This window comes from Gnatocerus cornutus, chromosome 4 (assembly GCF_029298725.1).
Source record: "Gnatocerus cornutus isolate USDA-ARS CGAHR chromosome 4, icGnaCorn1.1, whole genome shotgun sequence".
Taxonomy (NCBI): domain Eukaryota; kingdom Metazoa; phylum Arthropoda; class Insecta; order Coleoptera; family Tenebrionidae; genus Gnatocerus; species Gnatocerus cornutus.
The window spans coordinates 3,029,179-3,056,552 of NC_142236.1; the positions used below are offsets into that span (position 1 = coordinate 3,029,179).

General features: G+C 35.9%; 6 protein-coding genes across 8 annotated transcripts in view; 1 reads left to right on the forward strand and 5 right to left on the reverse strand.

Annotated features, from left to right (window-relative positions):
• Positions 1–27,374, forward strand: part of GABA-B-R1 (gamma-aminobutyric acid type B receptor subunit 1) — a 118,284-nt gene that overhangs the window by 16,934 nt on the left and 73,976 nt on the right. The window lies entirely within an intron of this gene.
• LOC148176004 (UDP-glycosyltransferase UGT5-like) lies at positions 335–1,944 on the reverse strand. The gene is made up of 3 exons (XM_088034490.1): positions 1,121–1,944; positions 861–1,071; positions 335–813 (listed from the first exon to the last, which is right to left on the reverse strand). The coding sequence occupies exons 1-3, from the start codon at positions 1,919–1,921 to the stop codon at positions 335–337; spliced, it is 1,491 nt and encodes a 496-aa protein (XP_087890616.1). The 5' UTR covers positions 1,922–1,944.
• On the reverse strand, positions 3,035–4,371 carry LOC148176005 (UDP-glucosyltransferase 2-like). The gene is made up of 4 exons (XM_088034491.1): positions 4,116–4,371; positions 3,848–4,070; positions 3,320–3,803; positions 3,035–3,206 (listed from the first exon to the last, which is right to left on the reverse strand). Exons 1-4 carry the CDS (start codon positions 4,356–4,358, stop codon positions 3,035–3,037), a joined length of 1,122 nt encoding a protein of 373 aa, XP_087890617.1. The 5' UTR covers positions 4,359–4,371.
• LOC148176006 (UDP-glucosyltransferase 2-like) lies at positions 4,862–6,821 on the reverse strand. Its single transcript, XM_088034012.1, has 4 exons — positions 6,002–6,821; positions 5,735–5,957; positions 5,471–5,690; positions 4,862–5,424 (listed from the first exon to the last, which is right to left on the reverse strand). Exons 1-4 carry the CDS (start codon positions 6,803–6,805, stop codon positions 5,148–5,150), a joined length of 1,524 nt encoding a protein of 507 aa, XP_087890138.1. The 5' UTR covers positions 6,806–6,821; the 3' UTR covers positions 4,862–5,147.
• On the reverse strand, positions 7,362–9,096 carry LOC148176007 (UDP-glycosyltransferase UGT5-like). The gene is made up of 4 exons (XM_088034049.1): positions 8,273–9,096; positions 8,005–8,227; positions 7,739–7,958; positions 7,362–7,681 (listed from the first exon to the last, which is right to left on the reverse strand). Exons 1-4 carry the CDS (start codon positions 9,086–9,088, stop codon positions 7,411–7,413), a joined length of 1,530 nt encoding a protein of 509 aa, XP_087890175.1. The 5' UTR covers positions 9,089–9,096; the 3' UTR covers positions 7,362–7,410.
• Positions 9,501–11,184, reverse strand: LOC148176008 (UDP-glycosyltransferase UGT5-like). Its single transcript, XM_088034566.1, has 4 exons — positions 10,356–11,184; positions 10,088–10,310; positions 9,822–10,041; positions 9,501–9,771 (listed from the first exon to the last, which is right to left on the reverse strand). Exons 1-4 carry the CDS (start codon positions 11,169–11,171, stop codon positions 9,501–9,503), a joined length of 1,530 nt encoding a protein of 509 aa, XP_087890692.1. The 5' UTR covers positions 11,172–11,184.

Here is a 27,374-nt window from a genome sequence, read left to right on the forward strand (position 1 = left end):
GTTTAAAAAAAAATTCGTACACTTAACTTACGTTAACAGTAACAAAACTCGTGCGTGCGGATGACCTTCTCGAGGAATTTATATAGTTCAGCAAAAATGTTGAGAAATCATCCATTAATAGGTTTCATTGATCAACGATTTTAATTTTTATGCAAGTTTGCGAGTCAAATACAAAACTACCCTGAAAACCTTTTTGCGTAAACCTAGGCTGAGTTTTTGTATGAAGATATCAAACTAACCAAAAAAAGGCTCTTGAGGCTCTATCAGCAATTTTATTAATATCAAAAATTATGATCGTCATAAACACATTTTTTTTTATCTTAAACTTTACGTTTTATTGACAAAATAGGTACGATTTTAATATTCGTAGTAGTTTAAAACTTAGATAAACGAACCCTCCAATAACTGTCAGTACTACCACCATGACATCCACCATGAAATAGTCAAACCAAGAAATGTCAGCTCGTGGACTTCTAAAATGTTTCGCACCTTTGTGCCTAATAACGTATTCGCTCCACCAAATCGCTTGCTCTAATCCTGTCATTGGTTTATCGAAAAGAATCCTCTGAACTTCTTTGATCCTCATCTTGTATTTTCGGTTTTCTGCCACCTCAATGATGCAATTTTTAAGTTCGTCTTTGGTTACTGTCGACGGATTTACTGCTAGACCAATGCCGAGCTCTACCAATTTTTGCACATTCATGGGTTGGTCAACCATGAAAGGCATACCGACCAGTGGTACCTCTCTGGAAATGGCTTCCTCCATAGATTGGAGACCGCCTTGAGTAACAAAAGCGCGAACGTTCGGGTGGGCTAAAAATTTATTATCAATAGTGTGATTATCTTATCTTACAACCAACCGAGAAGATCTTGTTGTGGCAACCATTTCTTTGTAATGACATTTGAGGGCTTTCCAGGAAGGTCCTCAAACTCCCACTTCCATATCACTTTATATGGAAGCTCAGATAACGCTGCAGTTATAATGTTTCTTAGTTCTTCACTCATGTACACACTTTTGACATTGGAACCCAAACTACAATAAATGACTCCTTCAGTAGCTTCATCGAGGAGCTTTTTCAGGTACAATTATCGCGAGTCTTTCATCACTTTTTCTACTTACTTCAGGCAGCGGTTTTCTAGGCGTAATGTGCATGGGACCCATCTTTACAATAGCCGGAACGGCTGGACGTGGTCCATGTAACAAAGAGTCAATGCCAACTAGCATAAGATTTTGGTGTCTTTCAAGATAGCGAGTTGGAGGAATAGTTCCAAAATGTTTTTTAACAACGTCTTCTTGCATCACGTATTTACGAAAAAAACGCAAAAGAAAACCGATAATGACACTTTTAATCTTCTGCCAAAACCACAGCTGTCCATATTGATAAGTCAATAAGTCGGGATGTAACACTGGATGATTTGGGTTACCCACATTGTCATATAAATATACCGGAATTTCGGTGGACGAAACACTAACAACTGGTGCTTTAAACCGGTGCCCGAACGCATACATCTCTGGAAGGAAACATTCGACCAAAATCAAATCAAACTGCCGATTTTGATCACCGATGAGATTTTTGACTTGCGTGTTGTTGAGCGACAAATCAGCAATAAGACTCCATTTTTCTACAATATGCACCATTGTTTGAACAAAATTGAATTTCTCATGCCAGAAATTTTCAAATTTCGGTTGTTTTAGCAGATCGAACGTGCAGTTGACATTTATTTCAGTGAGGTTCGTCAAGTTCGGATCATTTAAAGGTTTAGGTGTTAGGACAGTGACGTTGTGACCTCTTAGAGAGAGTTCGCGCCAAATTGGTTGATAAACGTTTTGGTGGCTTATTGAGGGAAGGCCGAAAAGACCTAAAATGTTCGCGGAAAAAGCACTAGACAGAAACAAGTGAAGCGCGAGTACGAACTTCATTGTAAACTCAACAGATAAATGAACAATGAAGTAACACGTAGAAATAGACACTTACTGATAGGTTGTTGATTATCTGTTAATTTCAACGTTTTTAATTATTGTTTGATAGACGAGTTAATAATAGCAAAAGACAAGGACGTGGATGACGTTCTCATGGAATTTGTTGAGTTTAAAATGAAAATGTTGAGAAATCATGCATTAATAGGTTCCATTAATCAACTATGCTAAATAAATGTAATCTTTATTATCACACTTGTTTGTTTGTTTATACATTTCTACATGATACAATCTCTATATTTGCAGCAGTTTATAACTTAGATTAACAAACGCTCTAATGGCTGTCAGTACTATCACCATATCGACCATGAAATAGCCAAACCAAGAAATATCAGCTAATAACGCATTCGCACCACTAAATCGTGGTTTTTAATCCTGTCAACAATAGTACTCTGTAGTTTTTCACTCAAATGCGCACTTTTAACATTAGATTCCAAATTGAAATAAATGACGCCTTGCGTAGCTTCATCGAAGAGGTTCTGCAGGTCCTGAAGTTACAATAAGCGTGTGGTTTCTACCTTTTTTTCTATTCACTTCAGGGAGCTGTTTTATCGAATTGATGTGCATGTGACCCATCTTGACAATAGCAGGAACGGTTTGTTAATTTGGGGTCGTTTAATGGGTCCGGAGTTACCACAGTAACGTTGTGACCTCTTAAAGAGAGTTCGCGCCATATTGATTGGTAAACGACTTGGTAACTTATCGACGCAAAACCAAAAATTCCCAAAATGTTCGCGGAATGAGCACTAGAAATGCAGAGGTGTAGTACGAGCTTCATTGTGAACACTTAGAAATAGACAACTACTTATCGGTTGTTGATTATCTGTTGTTGTGTTTAATGTTTTTAATTATTTGACAGTATGCGCTGTTGACTTTTAGTTTTTGCGATAATAAGTAGACATGGTTGCTTCATAATTTTTCTAAAAGTAATTATAAATAATCGAACTGACAGTTTTACCCGGCGCGCGGCGGCGGGGAGACTGTAGCGGAGAACGTTTTCAATCAATTAGTTCAGTTTTATGGAGGTTTTCAGAAATCATGCATTAATAGGCCTCATTAATCAACGATGCTAACTATGTAGATATAAAGCAAATAAAAATAAAACTTGTGCGAAATTTTAAATTTTTTTGTCATAATAACAATAAGACGTATGCGCGTATGACCTGCAATTGTGATATCTAATCGGCTGAAGTCATTAACTTCTGATGGATCAGTGGTGTGAAATTCTCTTAATTAGAGCAAATATTATGCATTACGCAAAAGAAAAATTTCCACAGAAATACGAGACGCAATTGGTGTTTTTATTTAAACAATTTATACAAAAAAAAAGAGTTGTTTCACTGCACTTTTACTTTTTTTACGTACACTCGTGTTATCTTTAAAATTTTGCGGCTTAAATAGACAACTCCGCCGATAATTCCCAAAACTGCAATGACTACATCTAATAGTAGAAACTCGAACCAGGAGATATCAGCTGTGGGACACCTCAAATGCCTGGCGCCTTTGTGTCTAATGACGTACTCAGACCACCAAACCGCTTTTTCCAACCCAGTCATTGGCTTGTCAAATAGCAAATCTCGAACCTCTTTGATCCTCTTTATGTACTTTTGGTTTTGGGCGACCTCAATGATGCTCTTCTTGAGTTCGTCTTGGGTCACTGTCGAAGGATCTACCGCTAGAGCTACACCTAGATCCACCATTTTTTGCACGTTCATCGGTTGATTACCAAAAAAGGGCATTCCGACGAGTGGTACTCCTCTGAAGATAGCTTCTTCAGTTGATTGGAGACCTCCTTGGGTCACAAAAACACAAATGTTGGGGTGTGCTAAAAACTCAGTCACAATTTTGTCGTTGTGGTACTGAACCAACCGAGGACATCCTGTTGTGGCAACCATTTTCTTGTAATCACATTCGAGGGTTTTCCAGGAAGATGGTCAGACTCCCATTTCCATAGAACTTTGTATGGGAGCTCTCCTAGAGCTCCAGTTATGGTGTTTCGTAAATTTTTTTCTAAGTGCACACTCTTGACGTTGGAACCCAAACTGAAGTAGACAACGCCTTCGATGGCTTCATCAAGGAGGACTTTCAAGTCCTAAAATCACAACTCAACGACGTTTCTACTTCTTTTTCTACTTACTTCAGGCAGCGGCTTCACAGGTTTGATGTGCATTTGCCCTAATTCGACAATGGCGGGTACATTAGGACGTGGGGGATATATCAACGGGTTCACGTTAAGAAACAACATAGTGATGTTCCTTTCAAGGTCGCCAATGAAAGGAATATCATCTCCGAAGTACTTCCTTGCCATTTCTTGAGCTTGAGGATATATAACATAATCGCGATAGTACCGCAACCACCAACTATAAATAACACTTGTCATCTTCTCCCATAACGACAAATATTGCCAACAACGTCATGAGCTATACCTATAGCACCAAGAGACAAAACACCAATCATCGGTGCTTTAAATCGTCCAGCAAGAGCATACAAAACCGGATGAACAACTTCGAACAAAATCAAATCAAAACGTTTATTTTGATCATTGAACAGTTCTTTGACTTGAGTGGTGTTCAACTCAGCCTCAGCAATGAAGGTCACAAATTGCATTATTTGTTCGGTACTTCGAAAAATGTTCGCATCTTTAAACATCATTTCTTGTAATTTTACCTCTTGGAGTAACTCGTAGGTGTGGCGCACGCTGATCTCAGTAAGATTCGTTAATTTGGAGTCGTTTTATGTTAATGAGAGTTCTCTCCAAATCGGTTGATAGACTATTTGGTGACTTATCGAGGGGAACATGAAAAATCCTAAGATGTCGGCGCACTGGGCACTTGAGATAAGGAGAAGTGATATGAAAGGGAGAGACATTTCGAACACTTGAGATGAGAGACGAGAAGTTTTATTTATACCAAGAGGAATGTGTTGAATCATCCGTACTATTGTGCACTTTCATGGCTGTAAATGTTATCTTTGAACTACTTTTTGTTGTTAAACAATAATGACAAACGAATTTAGCGAAGCTAGACACCACGTGCTTAAGATCTTATCTAAACAGATGACATTTCAACGAATTTTTGGGCGATGCAAAAAAATCGTCAAACCTGAAAAACTAGGAGATTTTGGGGATTTAGGAAATTGTGAAACTATTATGAATTTATTGTTGAAACTTTCAATTCGTCTTCACTTTGCCGTCTTCGTCCAAATTTGACATTATCAACGTAAAACCAAAGTACAAAACTCCTCCACTGACTGCCAGTATTATCAACACTGCCGCTATGACATCCATCAATAGATAGTCAAACCATGAAATGTCAGCCGTTGGACTTCTCAAATGTCTAGCACCTTTGTGCCTAATGACGTACTCGGACCACCACACTGCGGTTTCTAAACCTGTCATCGGTTTGTCAAACAGTACTCCATGAACTTCTTTTATCTTTTTTTTGTATCTAGAACAAGATTGTTATCGCCTTTTGATTGTCAATTTCGACTCACTTGTTGTTTTGAGCGACTTCCTGGATGCAATTTTTGAGTTCTTCTTTACTCATTTTCATTGGATTGACTCCTAGAGCTATTTCCAAGTCTATCATTTTTTGTACGTTCTTGGGTTGGTCGGCTATGAAGGGCATTCCGACCATTGGTACTTGCCTGGAAATAGCTTCTTCAATGGATTGGAGACCGCCTTGAGTGACAAAAACTCGCACATTGGGATGTGCTGAAACAAACAAATATCACCGACTCAAGGTCATTGGTACTAACCAAGAACGTCTTGTTGTGGGAACCACTTTCTTGTAACCACGTTTAGTGGTTTACCAGGAAGATGGTCGGACTCCCACTTCCAGAGGATAGTATAAGGAAGCTCAGACAACGCTCCTATTATGTTTGTCAGTACTTTTTCTTCGAGTTTCGCACTTTTGACATTAGATCCCAAACTGAAATAAACGACACCTTCAACAGCGTCATCGAGGAGGTCCTGCAAGTCCTGAAAACACAACTAGCTGTGATTTTAGTTAGCTTGTCACGTACTTCCGGGAGCGGTTTTACGGGTTGGATGTTCATTTGACCCAGCTCGATGATAACAGGTACATTTGGACGTGGTGCATGTAGCAATGGGTTCACGTTAAGAAACAACATACTCTGACTTTTCTCAAGGTTACCAACGTAGGGAATATTATCGCCGATGTACTTCTTGGCTATCTTGTGAGCTTGCGGTACTCGTACGTAGTGATGGTGGTACCGTGCCCATAAACTAAATGCCACACTTGTCAGTTTTTGCCACAACGACAACTTTGTAGGGTAAGACAGTAAGAATTCTGGATACAGCACTGGGTGCGCCGGATTCCCCATGACATCATAACCTGGAATATTAGCTCCCATAGACGAAATTCCAATAATTGGTGCGGAAAATCGATGAACCAGAGCATTTAACGCTATACTGTAATACTCGATCAAAATCAAATCAAAATGGTTGCCCTGATTAGCGATCAACTGTCTGACTTTTGTGTCGTTGAGCTCAAGTTCGACGATGTGGTCCAACAGGCGAAAACCTCCTATTAAAGATTGAAAAACATTTTGGGACATCTCCTTGACGAGACTTTTTTGGAAGATGTCGTACGTAAACCCGACATTTATCTCAGTGAGGTTCGTTAATTCGGGGTCGTTTAAAGGGTCGGTGGTGACCACAGTAACGTTGTGACCTCTTAGAGAGAGTTCTCTCCAAATCGGTTGGAAAATGATTTGGTGACTTATCGAAGGAGTGACGAAAAAACCTAAAATGTTCGCGCAATGAGCACTCGATAGCAAAAAGAGTACGACCGCGGGCACGAACATGGTTGAATGTCAAAGTTCGATTTTAATTTATATTTATAAGGGGACTTGTCAGCCGTGACGTCATTAATTAACAATTAGAAAACTTTTGATTTATTATACAGGGTGTTACTACTGTAGTACTACTGTAGTAACTTTAGAAACGAGATACAAAATTTCTCCACAAGAAGGTACTCAAACAGTGATCTTGATCTAGTGAATTATGGAGAGAAGAACGAAACCACCAAAATTCTGGCGCTACGAGTCCATACACTAATTTGACGAGTAATTAAAATTAATTGCAATTAAATTTGAAGCAATCATAATACATAATTATATCTGATTTGTCTGAGATTGTTATGCGGTACGGTTGGTTACAATTAGCATTTAGTTTTAATAATTAGATTAAAAAAATAATAACGGATTTGGTTGAAGGTTAATTGGTGTCACAAAACATTCTCACTTAATTGTTACCTTCAATTTTTTTTCTGTTGCATGAAAATGGGCTGCGATTGGTCAACTTATTGTTGATTGTCACTTTGTATAGTTGGACACGCGACGAAATAAAGAGTCAGACAACTAGTAATACTTTCTTTATTATATTCGGCCTTAATCTAATAACACAATTTTTAATGCAATTTCGTCTTTACTTTTCCGTGTGAGTTCAACATTTGTGCGACTTTATAACTAAAGAACAAAATTCCCGCAAGTACCGCCGCCACTGCTGCTATCACATCCAAGAGAAGAAACTCAATCCAAGAGATATCCGCCGTGGGGCTCCTCAAATGTTTAGCACCTTTGTGTCTAATTACATACTCAGCCCACCAAACCGCTTGTTCCAAACCTGTCATCGGTTTGTCATAGAGCAGATCACGAACTTCTTTAATTCGTTTCTTATACCTTGAATAACAGTAATTAGTACCATGACTATGTAAGTCGTGGTCGGTGATCACTTACTTGTTGTTTTCCGCGACCTCAATTATGCTTTTTTTGAGTTCGTCCTTGGTCACCGTTACGGGATCAACAGCTAGACCGATACCCATGTCGGCTATCTTCTGGACGTTCATGGGTTGGTCGCCCATGAAAGGCATTCCAACGAGAGGTACGTCTCTGGAAATGGCTTCTTCGGTTGATTGGAGGCCGCCTTGGGTTACAAAAGCGCGAATATTCGAATGGGCTAAAAATAAAACTAGTAATTTGACCTTACAGTCGTACCAACTAACCGAGAATATCTTGTTGTGGTAGCCACTTCCTCGTTATCACATTCGAGGGTTTCCCGGGAAGATGGTCTGATTCCCATTTCCAGAGAACTTTATACGGGAGCTCAGAAAGAGCGCCAATTATAGTTTTGCGTAATTTGTCGTCTAGATTCACACTTTTGACATTCGAGCCTAAGCTGAAGTAGATGACGCCTTCGGTAGCTTTGTCGAGGAGCTCCTTCAGGTCCTGGAGGTACAACTAATACAACAGTTGAGTAAACTTTTTACTTACTTGTGGAAGTGGTTTCACAGGCTTGATGTGCATTTGCCCCATCTCAACTATCGCGGGTACGTTCGGCCGTGGAGGGTACATTAAAGGATTGACATTTAAAAACAACAGACTTTGGTTCCTCTCAAGATCGCCAACATTCGCAATATCGTCTCCAAAATACTTCTTTGCCAATTCTTGTGCCCGGGGTACGATAATGTAGTCGTGATGGTACCGCGACCACATATTATACGCCACACTTGTCATCTTCTGCCATAAAGACAGGTCCTTATTGTGGTAGCTAAGTAGTACGTCTGGGTACAACACCGGATGGCTCGGGTTGCCCACGGTGTCATACATTGAGGCCATAATTCCAAGAGACGAAACACCAATGATCGGTGCGTTAAACCGCCCTGAGAACGCGTACACTACTGGGTGGAAACACTCGACTAAAATCAAGTCAAAGTGGCGATTTTGATCAGCGATCAATTCTTTGACTTGGGTGTTGTTGAGTTCGGCTTCGACGATGACGTCCATAAACCTGAAGATTGCCTCTAATGTTTGGAAGACGTTGGCATCTTTGGACATTAATTCTTGTATTTTTGTTTGTCTGAGAAAATCGTAGGTGTACCTCACACTTATCTCAGTAAGATTGGTCAGTTTTGGGTCATTTAAAGGGTCAGGCGTTACCACAGTGACATTGTGACCTCTTAGAGAGAGTTCTCTCCAAATCGGTTGATAAACAATCTGGTGACTTATGGAAGGAAACAGAAAAAATCCAAGAATATTCGCGCACTTGGCACTTGAGACAAATAAAAGTACCACCGCGAAGACACGCATGATGACTGTTCGACCTAGAAACGACATGATAGGTACTTATAATGGAAAAAAATAACAAGTCATCAACATGATTTGCTTTTTGTGTTCCTCAAAACTAGTAATTTTATTTTAATTATATTATTATCCAATTGTTACTTCAAAACATTTACATTACTTGTCGCATGTGGAAAATGACTCAAGCTTCTATAAATAATAAAAGTTGAGACTTGGCTTGACCTTATCCCATTTTTTTAACATCATCACGCTATTCGAAACTGAGAGCATAAGATGAAAAAGTAATCCGAAAGGAAAACGTAACAAATATTTGAAAATGAAATTTTAAAAAATTTTAAAATTAAAATTGTAGGAGAGGGTACGACTATAGTGACAGGTTGTAGACGGAATTTTCTTTATTTAATATCTATCACAATTTTTAATGCAATTTCGCTTTTACTATTCTGTACGAGTTCGATATTTTCACAACCTTATAGCTAAGACACAAAATACCTCCAAGTACCGCCGCCACTGCTCCTATCACATCCAAAAGAACAAACTCGTACCAAGAGATATCGGCCGTTGGACTCCTCAAATGTTTAGCACCTTTGTGTCTAATTACATACTCAGCCCACCAAACCGCTTGTTGCAACCCGGTCATCGGCTTATCAAAAAGTATGTCATGCACTTCTTTGATGCGTTTCTTGTATCTGTAAAAACGGTAGTACCACCATGCTTGTTTTAGAATGTCACTTTTTACTTGCTGTTTTTCGCGACATCGATAATACTTCTTTTGAGTTCCTCCTTGGTCACCGTAGCGGGATCAACAGCTAGACCGATGCCCATGTCGGCTATTTTTTGGACGTTCATGGGTTGGTCGCCCATGAAGGGCATTCCAACGAGAGGTACGCCTCTGGAAATGGCTTCTTCGGTTGATTGAAGGCCGCCTTGGGTTACAAAAGCGCGAATGTTCGAATGGGCTAAAAATAAAACTAGTAATTTGACCTTACAGTCGTACCAACTAACCGAGAATATCTTGTTGTGGTAGCCACTTCCTCGTTATCACATTCGAGGGTTTCCCGGGAAGATGGTCTGATTCCCATTTCCAGAGAACTTTATACGGGAGCTCAGAAAGAGCGCCAATTATAGTTTTGCGTAATTTGTCGTCTAGATTCACACTTTTGACATTCGAGCCTAAACTGAAGTAGATAACGCCTTCGGTAGCTTCGTCGAGGAGCTCCTTCAAGTCCTAGACGTACAACTAATACAACAGTTGAGTAAGTTTTTTACTTACTCGAGGAAGCGGTTTCACAGGCTTGATGTGCATTTGCCCCATCTCAACTATTGCGGGTACGTTCGGCCGTGGTGGGTACATCAAAGGATTGACATTTAAAAACAACAAACTTTGTTTTCTCTCAAGATCACCAACATTTGCAATGTCGTCTCCAAAGTACTTCTTCGCCATTGCTTGAGCGCGTGGTACTATAATATAGTCGTGATGGTACCGCGACCACAAACTAAAAGCCAGACTTGTGATTTTCTGCCATAACGATAAGTACTTGTTATGGTAGCTCAGCATCATGTCTGGGTACAACACGGGATGGGTCGGGTTGCCCACAGAATCGTGCGTTGAAGCCATAACTCCAAGAGACGAAACACCGATGATCGGTGCGTTAAATCGTCCAGAAAACGCGTACATTACTGGATGGAAACACTCAACTAAAATCAAATCAAAGTGGCGATTTTGATCAGCGATGAGTCCTTTGACTTCAGTGTTGTTGAGTTCGGCTTCGACGATGACGTCCATAAACCTGAAGATTACTTCTAACGTTTGGAAGACGTTGGCATCTTTGGACATTAATTCTTGAATTTTTGTTTGTTTGAGGAAGTCGTAGGCGTAACGTACACTAATCTCAGTGAGATTGATCAGTTGGGGGTCGTTCAAGGGGTCAGGCGTCACCACAGTGACATTGTGACCTCTCAGAGAGAGTTCCCTCCAAATTGGTTGATAAACAATCTGGTGACTTATGGAAGGAAACCAGAAAAACCCTAAAATATTCGCGCACCGAGCACTTGATATAAATAAGAGTACGACCGCGAGAATATTCATGATTACTTGATTAGGTACTATCATAATTGGGAACGAACTGATACTTATAACGGAAAAAACTGAAAGTCATCATCATGATTTGCGTTTCCTGCTCGCGAAAGTAGTTCAAATATCCGATTATTGTTTTTTTTTTAATATTAACATGACTCGTCGCATGTCGAGAATGACAAAATCTTCTATAAATAAAAGTTGAGACTAGACGCGACCTTATTAAAATTTCGTGTTCATATCCTTCGTCTATTCAACATGTAAGACTTCTTTGACATTTTATGGGAAGTGAGCATGAAAAATTTATTTACGACCAAAAGTAGCTTCAAGTTTGGTGGGTTTTTATTGATTCCCACAGCCACAAAAATCGCTCATTAGAGTAGGCAGAGGTAGCCAAACGTACGTCGATGATAAAAACAATTGCCTAAATTAAGCGTTGATTTGGGTTAATCTAAGACATCCGCTATGAGTTGCTGCGGCCAATTCATAACTCAATTTAATGAACTGCTTGAAATAAACACAGCGGTGAAAATTTCGGTAAAAGAAAAATCCCCATTCAAGCTCTGTCTAATTAAAGTACATTTTCCTTCAGTAATAAAATTCTGAATTCGCTCAGTTATACGTAATAACATATTTTTTAATCTGCTAATGGGTACTTCATTCGCTTTGGAGTGTATTAAACTGGAAATTTTCTGCATTTTTTATTTCTGTTAGGTTTACATTTCATATTTTGGTTCTGGTGAGTTGGTAGATTGCTTTAAGCGAATGATCAATATGTGGGTGGATTGTGTAAAAGTATCCAGCAGGCATTGCAATTTTTTTCAACGTTTGATATAACAAATCTGTCACGAAGCTACCAATAAGAAATTGAAGCTCGACACCACGCCAATCCATCTAATTTAATTTTCCACAGGCGATTGTAGCCACAAATTTTTCCCGATTCTAGTTTATAATGTTCATAAATTAATTTTTCCGATTTGTAACCCCGGAAACGAAATACAATAATGCAGTTATTTCGTGCGCTAGAGTAAATATTTATCGACATGGACAATGCAGCCCGATACGATTTTTTTAAACAAAAAATAAAACCCTAGATTATCGCACGTGCATAACCAGCCAATAAAATATCACGAACTCTAAATAATTTACGGCTAATTTTAATTTCGATCGATTCTCGTTGTCATAGCTAACCAAAACAAGTCAATATTTCAACAAACAATCATCGGTTCAAATTAATTATATCTAATAAAATCACCCCCAAGAAATTATCAAAATGTAGGCTCGCCGCCGTCGCCTCCCCTTTAGCAAACTTTGCCAAATTCTGCAGCTCCCAGCCGCCGCACGATCGATCGTCCCAGATAATAATAAAGTAAAGAAAAATGTCCACGTTAAAATAATTTTATTGTCGCATCATTTTCCTTCTAAGTTGTAGTTCGCGTGGTTACAAATTATCTTAACTTCCACGATTTGTTAAATCCCTAGTTTCGCTAATTAAGTTGAATTCATCAGGGATCGATTTAGTTAGAGTGATTCTCATCCTTGGATCGCTTTTATTTAGGGAATTTTTTTTGACTGCAACAGACAAGATGCGGATGGTAATTAGCGTGGGAGCAGGGGGAATGCCTGCGAGGGACTTAATTAATGGAATATAAAATTTTATGTGGGATCGAATAAGTTGGTAATTGGCTCGGTCAAAGATATTTCGAGGAAAAGAAGTTTCGGGGAATTTTTCATTATGTCAAATGCAGACGCGGCTGTTTGACATTTCAAATTTCTAGTTTTAGGAGGAAAGCTTATGTCTTAATAATTACAAAACTATTAACTTTTTTTTAACTATTTCTCCTGTTCATTACTACACTAATTTTGTATCATGTCCAAAGCCTACTGAGTGATATGGTCACTAATTTTTTCTTTTGTTTCAGGTAAGCACTTCTGGGAGCCTCCCTAGCTGGTAAGGCTGATTTAGCCCGTTTTTTGCGGTTGTAAATCGGGCCGTTGATCACCGTTTTCCATATATTTCCCGGTATTAAACGTAAGCAACCGTTATAATCTCACCAGTAATTTGTTATTAGTTATTCGTTCACAGATGACAGTGTTGAGCTATGTTAAGTCTATGCTAATCCTTGTTTTGTGTTCGGACTACTCTGTTTTCCGTTATTTGCGCGAGATAATTGAGACAAATGCGTTAGTAATTCGTAGAAAATTAGAAAAGTTGACTTTCCATTTTCCTCACTAGTCCTATTAAAATTTAACAACGGTCAACGTACCACGCTTTGTCGCCACCATTAAACAAATAAAAACACTGTTAAAAGTTGGCAACACACCGTAATTAAAACAAATGATTAAAATGAGCGCAAACACGTCAAGTTGGTTCGGATGGAGGAAACAATGGATCCCGGGGCACAGCTTTTGTATCCCTAGTACATTATCACGTGTTACTAACAGTTTTACATTGTCGGTTTTTATATGCTGAATAAATCGGTTATTATCCGCATGTTGCACAGAGAATTGAGAGAGAATTAACAACCAATAAAATGGAAGGGTTGGAGTGGAAGGAACAATACAGATGTTGTGCAAAAGTGGGGTGAAAAGTGATTGTGTACTGATTTCTGCATTATTGTGTCGCTAATTCAGGGCATGCATTGTGCCAAGGCGGCGGATTTGCGCCAACCAATCCGCGGCTCTATTAACTAATAACTATCATTCTCAGCCTACTTTGTTTTTTTCAAACACTTAACTATTTTTTTATAGTTAGTGCAAGTTTTGACTTCCTATATAGTGTTTGCATTAAAATAGTGTGCTGTGTAACTATAACTTAACTGTTTTAAGTACAATATGATAGTTAAGAGGATATAAAATAATAGTTCTAAAAATTGTAGCATATTTTTAAGTATATTTTTCTTCGTTAACTATCACGTAACTATTATTTTAGTAAACCTAGAATAAAATATCGTTAACTATAATTAGTTAGCTGTTCTAATCGCAAACGAACGGTTCTTCCTGTGGTCGGAAGCTTCGCTTTTCCTCGCCGAGTGTAGCTTTAACTTTGCCGTAATTTTTCTTTCAATAGTCAGACTTGCCCCTGTATGTTAGAAATAGTTGGACATCTGTAATTACATTGGAGGTTTGAAAGTTGGCAAACTCTCCACATCGAACTCCCGTAAAAGCTCACTCTCTCATTTTGTTCATTTTTATATTCTAAAAGAGTATTACGTGCTTCTCGTTACCGTTATCATAACGACAGGTACCAGTAAAAGTACGAACTCAACGAGTATAGTTAAGGTAATGCAAATTGCTCCGTCGCATCGCATAAATTGTTCGGAAGCAGCGGCTTAATGGCGCAAGAGACGAAAGCTGATGCACTGAAAGCTATGTCAATAAAGCACAGGTTCGAATTCTATCACCGTCTGAGACTGTTTGTGTCATCTTCCCCAGAACCTAAATGTAAATTTACATATTATATGTAATCCGGGGCACAAAGAAAACCGAGGAAAAACTATATCAAAAGAACGAATTTAAGCTCCTGTGGTGGAGGAGCGAGCTTTCGATTTTGTATCTACAGGGTGTCTAATTGTGAGCGCCACACTTAATACCTTAATTAAATTTCCATTTCAATTATGTTTTCAGCTCATTTTTCTACTATTTGCAATTCATGAACGTGGCGGCGTTGTCATCCTACATGATATAACGCCGACAAGTAAATTTCCTGTGTATACAAATTGATAATTAAATTTAAATACATTTCGTTCTTTGTTGAACTTTTATTTTGAGCGTCCATCATTCAATCCGCATCTAATAGAGAAAAATAACCGCCAACAAAGTTGAAGCGAGTAAAAATCAGCTTAGAACGTACCTCGACAGAGATTGATGTTCTCGACTTCCTGTTACCATGCCAAGAATATCGCAGTGCAAGCAGGGAAAAGGTACACATTTCCTGGAACATACGCTCCAAAATTAAACCCTATTACTATAAAAAGTGGAATTAGATAAATTTATGAGAGTCTTTATTTCCACTTTTCCGCTAAATCAGAAGAACGAACTTGTTGAATTTTGCATGAATGCCTCGCATTTGTAAAAGGAGGTGAAACGAGATATCCGATAACGTTGTTCTATCGGTAAAAGGACGACGGGATTAGGTAACACGCCCGTTATTTATTGGGTTAACTATATCCGAAACTAACTGGAATTTTTTGATACAGTAGGACTTCGAAAACGCTCTTGCGGTCATATATTATCTTATTGCAAATATGTATGTAATTTTTTCTAAATGTTTTATTTTGTTTTACGTATTTACAATTTTAGTTTTTTTTACAAAATAAGTGTATCTTCAATGACAAATTCAACTGAATTTATGACAGCAAAACAAGATAGGAAAAAAAATAAGATTATTTAGAAATCACAAATTGAAAGAGTAGTGAAAAAGTAGAGAAAATGTAAAAAATAAAATTTGAAGGTAATAATGCGTTAAAGATTCTGGTTGCAAAATTTTAGATCGAAAGACAAGTTTTACCAACTTTTATTTTGGAACTCATAAATAATTGTCAATATTTTTGTATTTTGTTTTAGACAGTAACAGAATGCAATTTTTAGACACTATGGCCTTTGAAGTACACTTTTACTATGACAAATTTTGAAAATTTAGAATAAAAGAGAAAAGTTTTGTAATTGAAAACGATAAAAAAACGATAATTAGAAATTCCAAAAATTTTTGACTTTGTATGGATAAATATTATCTATTTTAGGTCAAATTCTGTAATTTGGTTGGTTTTAGCAGTAAGAGCAAGAAACTTTAAGACAGTATGTTTTTGGAGCTGCTCTTTTACTCTGCTAGATTTTGAAATTTTAGATTAAAAGAGAAAAGTTTTGGAAATTTTTATTTTTAGGACTTAAAAAAATTGCCAATATTTTCGATTACATTCTGAATTTTTTAGTTTTAACAATGCTGTAATGAAATTTTGAGACCCTATTGTCTTTGAGTTTCTTTTTTACTCTGCTAAATTTCAAAATTTTACATCAAAAAAAGGAGTTTTAGAATTATTATTTTTTAATTCATTAAAAATCGCCAATATTTTCGATTCAATTTTGTAATTTTTTATTTTAGATAGTTACAAAATGAAATTTTAGAACACTATTACTTTAGATTTGTTTCTTTTACCCTCTTTAATTTTAAAATTTTAGATCAAATGAGAAAAACATTAGAAATTTTTAATTTTGGATCGAGAAATATTTTTTTTCATTCTTGATTAAGGTTTATAAGCTTTGACTGCAAAGCTATAGAATTTGGAGACAATATTTTTTTAGAGTTAGTTATTTATTCTTGCAATTTTCAAAATTTTAGGTCAAATTGTTTTAGAAATTTTTATTTTTAGAACTGACCAAAAATTCTGTAGTTTGGTCAGTTTTGACAGCAGAAGAATAAAATTTGAAAACAATATTTTTTTTTAGTTGCTTATTAAGTCTGGGAAGTCACAAAATTTTAGATCAAAAGATAGGAAGTTTAGAAATTCTTATTTTTGGGATTGTCTAAAGTTTGCTAATATGTAATAATTTCCGATAAATTTTTCTATTTTAGACAGTAACAGAATAAAATTTTTAGACACAATTTTTTGAGCTGTTTTTTTACTCGCAAAATTTTCAAGATAGAAGATTTAGAAATTTGCATTTGGGACACACCAACAATCGCCAACATTTTCGATTAAATTCTGTTTTTTTTTTAAGTTTTAACAGATCTATAATGAAACTTTGAATTGTATTTTTACTCTGCTAAATTTAAAATTTTAGATCAAAAAAAGGAGTCTTAGAATTTTTTTTTCAACCTCATTAAAAATCGACAATACTTTTGATTTAAATATGCGATTTTTTTGCGAACAAACATTTTGCTATATTCTTGATTAAGTTTTGTAATTTGCTAAGTTTTAACAGCGCAATAAAAGTTGTTTTTGCTTTTGAGCTGGTTAATAATTCTAATTTTAGAACAAAAAATTTTAGAAATTTTTACTTTTAGAACTGACTAAAAATTTCCCATAAATTATTTTGATAAAATTCTGTAACGTGGCCAGTTTTGCAGAAGAAAAATAAAAAGATGAAATATTGTCTTGGAGATGCTTATGAAGGGTGCAAAGTTGCAAAATTTTAGATCAAACAGCAAAAGTTTTAAAAAGTTTAATTTTTGGGACTAGCCAAAAATCGTCAACACATTTGTTTAAAGTCTGTATTTTTTTTAGTTCTGACAGTAACAAAACGAAATTTTGAGAAACTAATGCCTTTGATCTGTTCTTTTACTTTGCTAAATTTTAAAATTTTAGATAAAAGAGCGATGTTTTAGAAATTTTCATTTTACGAAAGCTATAGTTAACATAACAATTAGGTTATATCTAATGAAATACAACGGTTTATCCAATATGTCGCAATTTTCACCCAAGAATCATGTTGACAGATGCGAAAAGAAATTTGACAATGTCAACAATTGTCATAGGTGGCTATTTGCGTTGTTAGCAAAGGGTAAATTAGAGCCAACTTTTCTCGTTTAAAACTGTCAAGTAAAATGTCACATTATTATAACTTGTTGGATAATAAATAATTTCTATTAACGCTCAGTCGGGATAATCGAGGTCGTACTGTAATAACTTGTGACAAGGAAATCCCGTGTATTGCGTTGTAATTCCGTTGCTGCGTCATCACCATCTTCATTGTGTCTTTAAAAACCTCAAAGAATAGATTTCTTTTATCTGGGTTTTTAAGTCAAGAGGACAAAACTGTCGCTACAAAGACAGTGCGCACATCCCTTTGTGCTTGCGGCATATTTATGTGATTTTCTTCTATTGTGGAAAGCTTGATGTTGGCTCTCCTGGATTAATCTAATTGGGCAATTCTTTTTCGGTTCTAATTTTTTCTTGACAACAGTTATTGTTCGGCGTCGGTTTTTAACTTTACTCTTATATCTGCATTGAAAGCACTTTTCAGATTTTACATTAAAGATTTTCAATTCTCTGGAGAAGTTAAATTTGCCGGGTGTTTAAGCTCTTTACGTTCTTTAAATTTGTGCTTTTAGTATTAAATATAGGATCTAAAAATCAAATTTTTGATTTAACAAAATTGGTGGATGCGCCGGGTAATTAAATAAGTTATTATGATTTTGACCGAATTAATTTTAATAAATAGTCCTGAATTTAAACACACTTTGAAGGATTCATTTCAAAACAGCCTTTTGTGAGCAAAAATCGGTAACAATAAAAATAGAATTCCCTGAAAAACATTTGATTGCTATACAAACCCACTCAGTTAAATCCTCTCTTTCAATGATCATTTCGAGAGTAAATTCCAAACAATTTCTCCATCACCAAAAATATATAGACTCGTAATCCTCTATTTAAGCTTTTCAAGTACCTACTCTGGCAAAATGCGAATTTACCTCCCAACGTAATCTCCGACTTTTTCCGTCTCCGTAACAAATTCATGAATCGCACCGACAAAGACACTTCCTTAATTTAATTAAGCCTGAAAAGAAAATTGCCGTAATTATACACGCACTTCCTATTCATAGTCTCAAAACTTTGCTACTACGATAAGTAAAACGTGTTGTTTCTCCATTCGTTCGACGATACGCTTGAGACTTTCGCTTGAAATATGCGGAGGAGCGGCGATTTAGGTACATTACCTCTGGTAATTAGCGTCGCATTGACTTAGGAGCTTTCCGTCTTTTTATGGCGAGGGATTTGAAGAGTCAAGTTCGATTCTGTGATGGAAACTTGGAGCTTTTCACGACGGAAATCGAAATGGTGGATGCGCCGGGAATAGTTTATTTTTAACTCGCGTTTAACAAGGTTTTGTGCTGAAGTGGGAGGTTTCTCTATAGTGAAATCGGGTCTTTATTCTGAATTCTGATCTGACATCTTCTTTATCATTCGATGGAAATTTCTAATACTTTCGATTAAATTTCGTAGTTTTGTTAGTACAAAATTTTGAAAAAAAAAGGTTTTTTTGTTTTAAGATTGACTAAGATTTTCGATTAAATGCTGTAATTTTGGTTGTTTTTACAGTAACAGAACAAAATTTGAAGACAAATGCTTTAGAGATGAAAAATTTTGCTTTTTCAGAACCAACAACAATTAGAATTTTCAGAAATTTTTATTTTCCTAGGATTAAATATTTTTCTCTATTTTTGGTCAAATTCTATACTTTGGTTGGTTTTGACAGAAAGAATGAGAAATTTTCCTCTTACTCTGCTAAATATCAAAATTTTAGATCAAAAGAGAGGAGTTTTAGGAATTTTTATTTTTGGGACTTACCAAGACTAGACATTTATTGAACTGAGTTATTAACTTATTAATTTATAAGAAACCGTTTTATTTATGACAGCTTAATGCCGACCTAAAAATAATCTCCGTTAATAATTGAGAACGTCGGCGTCGTATATAGTAAAGTCTGATAACGAATTCTCTGAAGGACACAGCTGATGAAACTTTCAGAGCCCCGGTAAATGTCATTCGAGACAGATAAGCTCCAACTAAATGACGCTCCAAGAATTCTAGTTCTGATCAAAAACGCGATAAAAGTCAGTTCGTGCCCCGTAATTTACATGATTAATTTTGGGGGAAACAGTCGATAGCTGCGCGAAATTATCTAAAATGGACTCTGGAAATTTGAAATGTCAACTCGAATTGTTTGACAAATGAATTATGGAGATATCACGCGCTAATTTGTCTGCGCCAGTCCTACCAACACGTGAAAAAATTCCAAGCCTGTGTGGCTTTGATTTTTCATTAAGGAAGTCTTTTTATGCCGGTGCTAACTCAAGTTCCCGACCACAACCGTAAAGTGGAATCCCTGTAATCATCCTTCTCCAATCGTCCATTTCCCAGACGTGATTTAAGGGACGCAAAGCCATCAGTCTAATTGTTCCAATAACTTGCTTCAACTTGCTGAGTTCCGGATTTGTCAGCTTCCAATTCATGACGAAGTAATGGAATCGTTGATGATGACAGACGTTCGGAAAAGACAGTTTCGTTGGGGAAATTAAATTGAAATTTATTCGTAATGGGCAACTTATGTATTATTCCGAGAGTACCAAATCTGGCGATATTGAAAACAAGCCTCGTTGTTCGAAAAGAGCTCGTTAAAAGGCTCAAGTCGTTGCATTTTTCAAGCGTCTTCAAGACGTAAAAAACAATGAGAACGGACAGATATTGATACATAAATAAATAATAACAAGAGAACGAGGAAACGTTCCCGGTAACGGTTTATTTTCGGGGAAATTTACCGTTTGTTGAATTTGGCTGCGACGAGGAGACTCTGAAAAACTTGTGATCACATTTATTTCGACAAACTTCCAACTACTTCTCTCTTTTACTTTAAAAAGTTTATTTAATAAAGGAAGTTAGTTACCAACTTTGAGAGTGTTTCTTCTCCGAAATTTCCCCTATCGTTTGAAAGCGAACACAGTCAGTCCGTTCGAAACGTCGGAAAAATGATACTTCATTAAACCGAAATTGTACGACCACAAATTTTTATTGATATCATTTGTGAAAATTGGCGACCGAGTGTCAAGTTTCTACTTTAAGTATGTGGGAATTTCTCACATTGTGCCACTTCAGCATTCTCATTTTAGCTCTCGACGTGAATATTGAATAGAGGGGTGAGGAAAATGCTCTTCTTTGTGGAGCGGAGAGATGTGTTCAGGATGTTCGAATATAAATGGGTGTTATGGGTTTGAGCTCTTTTTGGTTATCTAATTTTCGCAAACAAGGGATTTCGGGGTTAAATATATCGACTTTGGAAAAAGGAAAACGCCGCGAATTTCCACGATTTATGCGGGGGAAAGTAGCGAATTTGTTTTCGGTGTGATCAAAGTTGGCTTTATTTAAGCCAATTTCATTCACTTTGCTGCGATTTTAGACAAATTTAAAATATTTTGGATCTAGTTTGGTCCAATTCAGTTTAACTAGGATTAAGTTCTAGTCGGACTAAATTAGTAGGGGCGAATTAGGTACTCAATTAATGCAGAATTTTACGAAAAAGAAACTTTCTCTGTTCTTGGAGAAATAAATTTTCTTTTTTTTACTTCATTTACTAAAATTAACTAATTTGGCCAAATTTGGTTCAATGCAACTAAATTCGAGTAAATAGTGACTAAAATTTGAATAAATAGCAGGCTAATTTAACTAACCAAATTTGATTAAATTTAACAAAAACTCGCGTAGATTTAATCATACTACGTGAGTTTAGATCAATTTCAGTTAAATTTATTTAGGCAAGACAGGTAATGTAGACTATAATTAACTAATCTGACTAAATTTGGTTCAATTCGACTGAATTCAGGCTAAATTTGAATAAATAACTTGCTAATTAAACTAAACAAATTCGATTAAATTTAACTTAAACTTGTGTGGATTTATTTGAAACAGTTGAAGAAACTGGAGTACATATGACTTAAATTGGATTAAATTTATTCAAACTAGGCAAATTTAGATTAATTGGAGTTAAATTTACTTAGACGCGACAGCTAAAATGGACTAAAATGAACTAATTTGACTAAATTTCGTTAATAGCGACTAAATTCAAAGGCTAAATTTGACTAAAACTTGAATTAATAGAGTGCTAATTGAACTAACCAAATTTGATTCAATTTAACGAAAATTTGTGTGGAATTATTGAATCAGTGTGACTAGATCAGTTGAAGAATCTGAAGTAGATATGACCTAAATTGCATTAAATTTATGCATACCAGACAAGTTTAGATCAATATTAGTTGAATTTATTTAAAATTAATTTAATGTAAATTATTTAAAATTAATTTAATGTAAATTATTTAAAAATAATTTAAAGTAAAGTAAACAATAATTAATTAATTCGACTAAATTTGGTTCAATGCGAAGGCTAAATTTGAATAAATAACATGTTAATTGAACCAAACAAATTCGATTAAATTTAACGTATACTTGGGTGGATTTATTTGAAACAGTTGCAAAACTGGAGAGTACATATGATCTAAATTGAATTAAAATAATTTCTACTATTAATTGGAGTTCTTTTTACTCGGAAAATACCTAATAACTTTTCTCTCTCTAGTCTAATTAAATTTAATTTAAGTTAGTTTAATTTTGTTTAGATCCAATAACAATCAGTCTAAATTAAGCAAATATAATGTTCAATTTATTTCAATTTATGCCCAGACACAATGGTCTAGTTCCAACTGTCTACTCCGCCGTAGATAAATTTAACCAAAGAGACTTTCAATTTGGTCCATTTGAACTAGTTGAGTTCCATTTATCTAAATTTAATCTAAAATGATAAAACTTATTTGAAAGTAAAAGAAATTTGTTTGAATTTAGCCAAAATTAAGATAATTTAGGCTTACTGGAATAAAGTCTAATTTTCTCCGATACCGCTCGTTTAATTTAATTACACGCAATTAAATTTAGTTGGATTTAGCAAATCTATGGTGACCTAGTTTCGTCAATTAGTTGAATTTACTTTTTGCTTTGATGTAGTTCGGAATTCAAGTTATATTGAGTGCATGTCTCTGACCAATTGATAGGAAAAAAACTTGTACTGAATAATTGAATTTCAACATTTTCTTTCCAAAGGCCAAGCAGCCCACAATCGCCACCTACAATTCCAGCCATTAACGTGGAAATATCGAGTTTCACTTAGCTAGAAAATGCAATAACTTGCAACGTTGTCGAAACATTGAGTTAACACGGTTTTGCTTTATTGCCACCATTGAGAATACGATGTCTGGTGTATATTGAAAAGTTAAAATTGAGTTTTTCACTTTGCATTGACATGTTTATGGTTTCTGGGGACGTAATTTCGTCGGTGTCATCGGCTGTTTTATTTCTCGTATTTCGGATTTTCTCGTTTAGTTATCGCATCTCTAGCTATTCGTGGCTGGAGAATTTCGCTCTACACTATTAACTACGTCAGTAATTTATGTAAAGCTTGCTCGGCGTGATAAATTCTCAACAATTGTTGGTTTATGACAAAGAGCGTAAAACGGACTTATTCCCAAGGCATGAATATGTCGTAATCTCAACTATCAAAAATTGCGCCGCAGCGAACTAAATTAATTTGCAAAGAAAAATTTAATTAACACGAAAAATAGTTCTCTTCTCCTTACTCTCAAAGGAAGATTCTTTAGAATCTTATTAGATTTAAAACACTCCAGACGCTTTTGAATTGCACTGAATAGATATTAAATTATGCCGTACTAAAATAAGACAAAGTCTCATTGGAAATGGAAATGATGTAAAACAAAATCTTCTTTTTATCCACAGTTTCAAAGGAACTTTCTTTTTATTCTCGTTCCAACAGCTTATTATTTTTTACGACGTCGTAAAATACGATCTTCTCAACAAATTAATTACACATGTAAATCACAAGGCGTATCGATATAGTTGTATCGTTAGATCTTCTCCGTTTCATCGAAAAACCAATTTGTCTTTCTTAACTGTTCTCCTGCTCGGGCAAATCCACAAAGTTTGGAATATCCGTGTGCACGTGATTGTTAACAGAGTAAGCAGTTTTATGCCGGGAACCGCATTGGTTTACATAATAAGATTAAAATCTTGATTTACGACAAGTACTAAAAAACCGAAAGAAACGGACAAGGAGAGAACTGCGAGGGGGATTTTTTGCAATCCTTAAAAGTGGATCAGATTTTACTGAATTCGATTAAATTTAACTAAAATTCGTGTTTGACTTGATTAGTTGACCAAACAGGACTACAGTAACTCAAATTACTTGACGAGTTTAACTAAATTTATTTAAGTAAGACTGGTAAAGAGGACTACAATTATCTAATTTGGTTAAATTTGGTTTAATGCGACTAAATTCGAGGCTAAATTAGAACTAATTTAGACGAAATTTGCATCGATTAAATCAATATAATAAATTGTAGAAGTAAATCAGATATGCTAAAATTTTTATATAAAAGTTACTCTAGAATTGACTAAAGTAGATCTAATTGAATAAATGGATTAAATTGTTTTACTTTTGACTAATTAGGCTAAATGAGCAGTTTTTCTGAACAAATTTATGAGAATTTTAAATTAAATTAAGCTAAACTAAAATTGTGTAGGTTGATGTTTTAATTAATTGCTTAGTTAGATTATTTATTTATTTAAAACAAAGAATCAGAAGCCTTGAGAACAAAATATTGAAAAATTGTCCCGGCGCCTCCACCATCTTTTATACTATAAATGTTTTTTTAATTTCAGGTAAGTGGACCTCTCGCCGGCAAAGAATTCCTACCGTAAGTTAGCAAGTTCGACAACCGCAGCCCTTCGTAGGAAGGCCAAGTCCATATGCGCCGCCCCTCGCACCCTAATCAATTTTTTAAAGTCGTCTCCTCTCCAGAGGGCGCTGTTTTAATATCCCTTTACACATCGCATGTAATAGCGACCACTCCCCTTATGTAAATATCACCAAAATCGCATTTTCATTGTAAACGAGTGTCAAGTCAGTACTTTTTGCAGGAACTAGGTTATGAAGATTTTTCAGGCCTCAGATCAATAACACGACGCGTCTGCTCTCGTCGCCGTAACGTAACGTGAATTTACACGTTAATTAACGTAGAGTGGTTCTTTTATTTGAGTTTCTTTTATTTTCCTTGCACGATCCGAGAAAACTAAACGAAATCCCCGCATATTTTCGTTGAATCGCTGTTATCGCTTCATATTCCGTTCACATATTCAGGACGGAATTGTGTAGAGGAGAAAAATTCCAAATATTTCTGGTAGGACATTGGGGTTGGATGTTTATGTGACCTCAAACATTCTTTATCTTGAGAGGGAGGAAAAGTCGCGTTTTCTTCTCATCGAAACTGAAACGAAAATATAACAAGTAATGAAGTGTCGAGTGAATTTTTCACATACAGGTGTAGAATTTTGTTTTCCGAAACTTTGCAACAAGATCCCACACAACGTGATAACGACCTCAGCGTCCCGATAAGTCCCCTTGCAAGTGTCTTTGATTCCCTCAGGACTCGAAGAAAAAAACCTCAGAAATTAATAATTCATTGTTAGAAACTGTTTCATAAGTGTGACGGAACTATCACCCAATAAAATACTACTTATCCGGTCACGTGGCTCGTGCGACCAATGAAAAATTCGTTTTTGGGACCACGTGCTCGTGATTCTGCATTTGAAATTTTAAGCTGTTTCCGTCATTTTCTCAGGAAAATTCGATTAGATGTTGGTTGTTCCCAAACTTGAAGAAAATAATTTAATAAAACTCGAACAAAATTGTTTTTTTCAATTAAGTCGCATTCGAGATTGCTGTTCCTTAATAAAATGAGAAAACGTTTCCTTCGGTAAATTATAAAATTCTTCGTTTAGCAAACGACGGCGTTGAGTAATTAACGAGGTAATTGGGAAAATGCTGGGGTAATTATTTTGCTATTTTTAGCCGAGGGAGTTAAGAAAAAAGCGATTTATGTTTGGGATTAGATGGCGCAAAAGATGGGAGAAAATTGAGGTTGTAGAATTTTTAAACGATTGATTTATATTATTTAAGTTTCTATTTCATGAATTAAACGAAAACCGTATCCTTTTATCTGTCGTAGTTTCGGAGATATAGAGCACCAAAAATTTTTGGGAAAATTTTTCACTAAAATAAACTTACAACAAAAATTGAAAAAAATGAATTTTTGAATTTTGAATGAAGAGTAAATTTAAGAAACTTGGATGACAGACTTATGGATATTGTAGGTTAAAAATAATTTAAAAAAATAGGGAAAACATAAAATTGGAGGGTGTTTATTTTATTGCCTTCTAGCTTAATCTTCCGATCTAAAATGATATTTGTAAAACGCAGTGTAAACAAGCACCAATATGTTTATTAAGTAAATTAGCCCTAAGACTAACAGCAAACAGTTTCATTTAACTTGTTTCAGTTAAGAAAAATTTCTCTTCAGCCAAGAGGGTGTTTAAGTTTGAAATTTATTTACGATGAATGTTGAACAACGCTGACGTCATTTAAACTCGGTGGAAAATAGCGAGGGTTGTAAAACTGCTTCTGCCAAGTTACATATCCAGACAAGTTGTGAATATTCTTGGGAACGGCAAATTCGTGTTTGCTCGAGTAACTATATATCCACTTTGGGAATATGGAGGATCAAAAATGCGAAAAAGACCAGCAAGTACTCTATTAAATTATCTCGAAAAAGAAATGTCGAAATTGGGCGAATAGTTAGATTAAATTCATGCTGTGATGGATGGAATAATAACTAATTTGGTATTAATGGATCGGATTAACGTGTGGCTATTTCCATCGCGTTATTATTAACGTATAGATCGAGTGATCTTTGACATTTTCAGAGACTGCTATTTCCCATCCCGGCTATCTTTTCAGTTTCTCTCCAAGTTTATTGTTTACTTTCCCAAAGTCCGCTCGCATCGCAGTCAATAACTCAATGTTCTGGCAAAACGGATATCATCTCAAAGGTCAATTTTCGTGATTGCACCCTCGCAGCATCCGCCCCCATCCAAGTTATATCCACAAAAATCAAATTCCGTCTTTATTTTATAAAATCCTCAAGCAACTTTTCTCGAAACAACAAACACCAAAAATAGAATCTCCCAAAGGTATCGACAGTCCCACCCTCACAAATTCTATTCAATTATTAAATTTGAGGGCATCGGATACAGAACACTTCATTCACCTACTTTGCTGTCGTAGCTATCGATTTTTGATTTGCCACCCCCTTGTAAATATTCAGTTTAATAGCGGTGCGCACTTTACACCCCTTTGGGGGTAGGTAATTACACGTGCTCGAGCAGAACAAAAGGATGCATAATGGGGGGTTGATAACTTCCTGAAATTCATTTACAGTCCATCGGAGGAAAAAGTTCATTATTTTAACGCGAGATATTTCCCATAGGAGGGGGGTGATTAAGTGGGTGATGAATGGGAAATGGTTTTAGGGAGAAAAAATTTCGAGTTGTTGTGTGCACGAATTCGCGAAATGTGGTCAGATTTAGAATCGCCCTAAAGAAATAATTGCAAAAATATTTTTCCTGCAATTTACCCCTAACCCCCGAAGCACCTAAATTGTGATTTTAAGATTCGACCGGTACAAACCGGAGAAAAACGAGCGGAAAAGAGCAACAATAGCCCCAAATTGAAAACGTGTTACGCACGCCGCCACCACCAGGGAAATGCCCGGAACGGGTCAATACTATAAACTGGAAAAGAAGGAGAATTTCCGGAAATTTA

What these genes read in the sequence shown, in the direction of transcription:
- LOC148176004 (XM_088034490.1), bottom strand. Translation starts at nt 1,921, where the DNA reads ATGAAGTTCGTACTCGCGCTTCACTTGTTTCTGTCTAGTGCTTTTTCC. An exon ending in CTAGAAAACCGCTGCCTGAA is followed by an intron (nt 1,072 to 1,120) that starts GTAAGTAGAAAA and finishes TACCTGAAAAAG; the next exon opens with CTCCTCGATGAAGCTACTGA. An exon ending in GCCACAACAAGATCTTCTCG is followed by an intron (nt 814 to 860) that starts GTTGGTTGTAAG and finishes ATAAATTTTTAG; the next exon opens with CCCACCCGAACGTTCGCGCT.
- LOC148176005 (XM_088034491.1), bottom strand. Translation starts at nt 4,358, where the DNA reads ATGACAAGTGTTATTTATAGTTGGTGGTTGCGGTACTATCGCGATTAT. An exon ending in CTGTGAAGCCGCTGCCTGAA is followed by an intron (nt 4,071 to 4,115) that starts GTAAGTAGAAAA and finishes TTGTGATTTTAG; the next exon opens with GACTTGAAAGTCCTCCTTGA. An exon ending in GTAAAAAAAGTAAAAGTGCA is followed by an intron (nt 3,207 to 3,319) that starts GTGAAACAACTC and finishes GCTCTAATTAAG; the next exon opens with AGAATTTCACACCACTGATC.
- LOC148176006 (XM_088034012.1), bottom strand. Translation starts at nt 6,805, where the DNA reads ATGTTCGTGCCCGCGGTCGTACTCTTTTTGCTATCGAGTGCTCATTGC. An exon ending in CCCACAACAAGACGTTCTTG is followed by an intron (nt 5,691 to 5,734) that starts GTTAGTACCAAT and finishes TGTTTGTTTCAG; the next exon opens with CACATCCCAATGTGCGAGTT. An exon ending in GAAGTCGCTCAAAACAACAA is followed by an intron (nt 5,425 to 5,470) that starts GTGAGTCGAAAT and finishes ATCTTGTTCTAG; the next exon opens with ATACAAAAAAAAGATAAAAG.
- LOC148176007 (XM_088034049.1), bottom strand. Translation starts at nt 9,088, where the DNA reads ATGCGTGTCTTCGCGGTGGTACTTTTATTTGTCTCAAGTGCCAAGTGC. An exon ending in CTGTGAAACCACTTCCACAA is followed by an intron (nt 8,228 to 8,272) that starts GTAAGTAAAAAG and finishes TTGTACCTCCAG; the next exon opens with GACCTGAAGGAGCTCCTCGA. An exon ending in GAGGTCGCGGAAAACAACAA is followed by an intron (nt 7,682 to 7,738) that starts GTAAGTGATCAC and finishes CTGTTATTCAAG; the next exon opens with GTATAAGAAACGAATTAAAG.
- LOC148176008 (XM_088034566.1), bottom strand. Translation starts at nt 11,171, where the DNA reads ATGAATATTCTCGCGGTCGTACTCTTATTTATATCAAGTGCTCGGTGC. An exon ending in CTGTGAAACCGCTTCCTCGA is followed by an intron (nt 10,311 to 10,355) that starts GTAAGTAAAAAA and finishes TTGTACGTCTAG; the next exon opens with GACTTGAAGGAGCTCCTCGA. An exon ending in GATGTCGCGAAAAACAGCAA is followed by an intron (nt 9,772 to 9,821) that starts GTAAAAAGTGAC and finishes CCGTTTTTACAG; the next exon opens with ATACAAGAAACGCATCAAAG.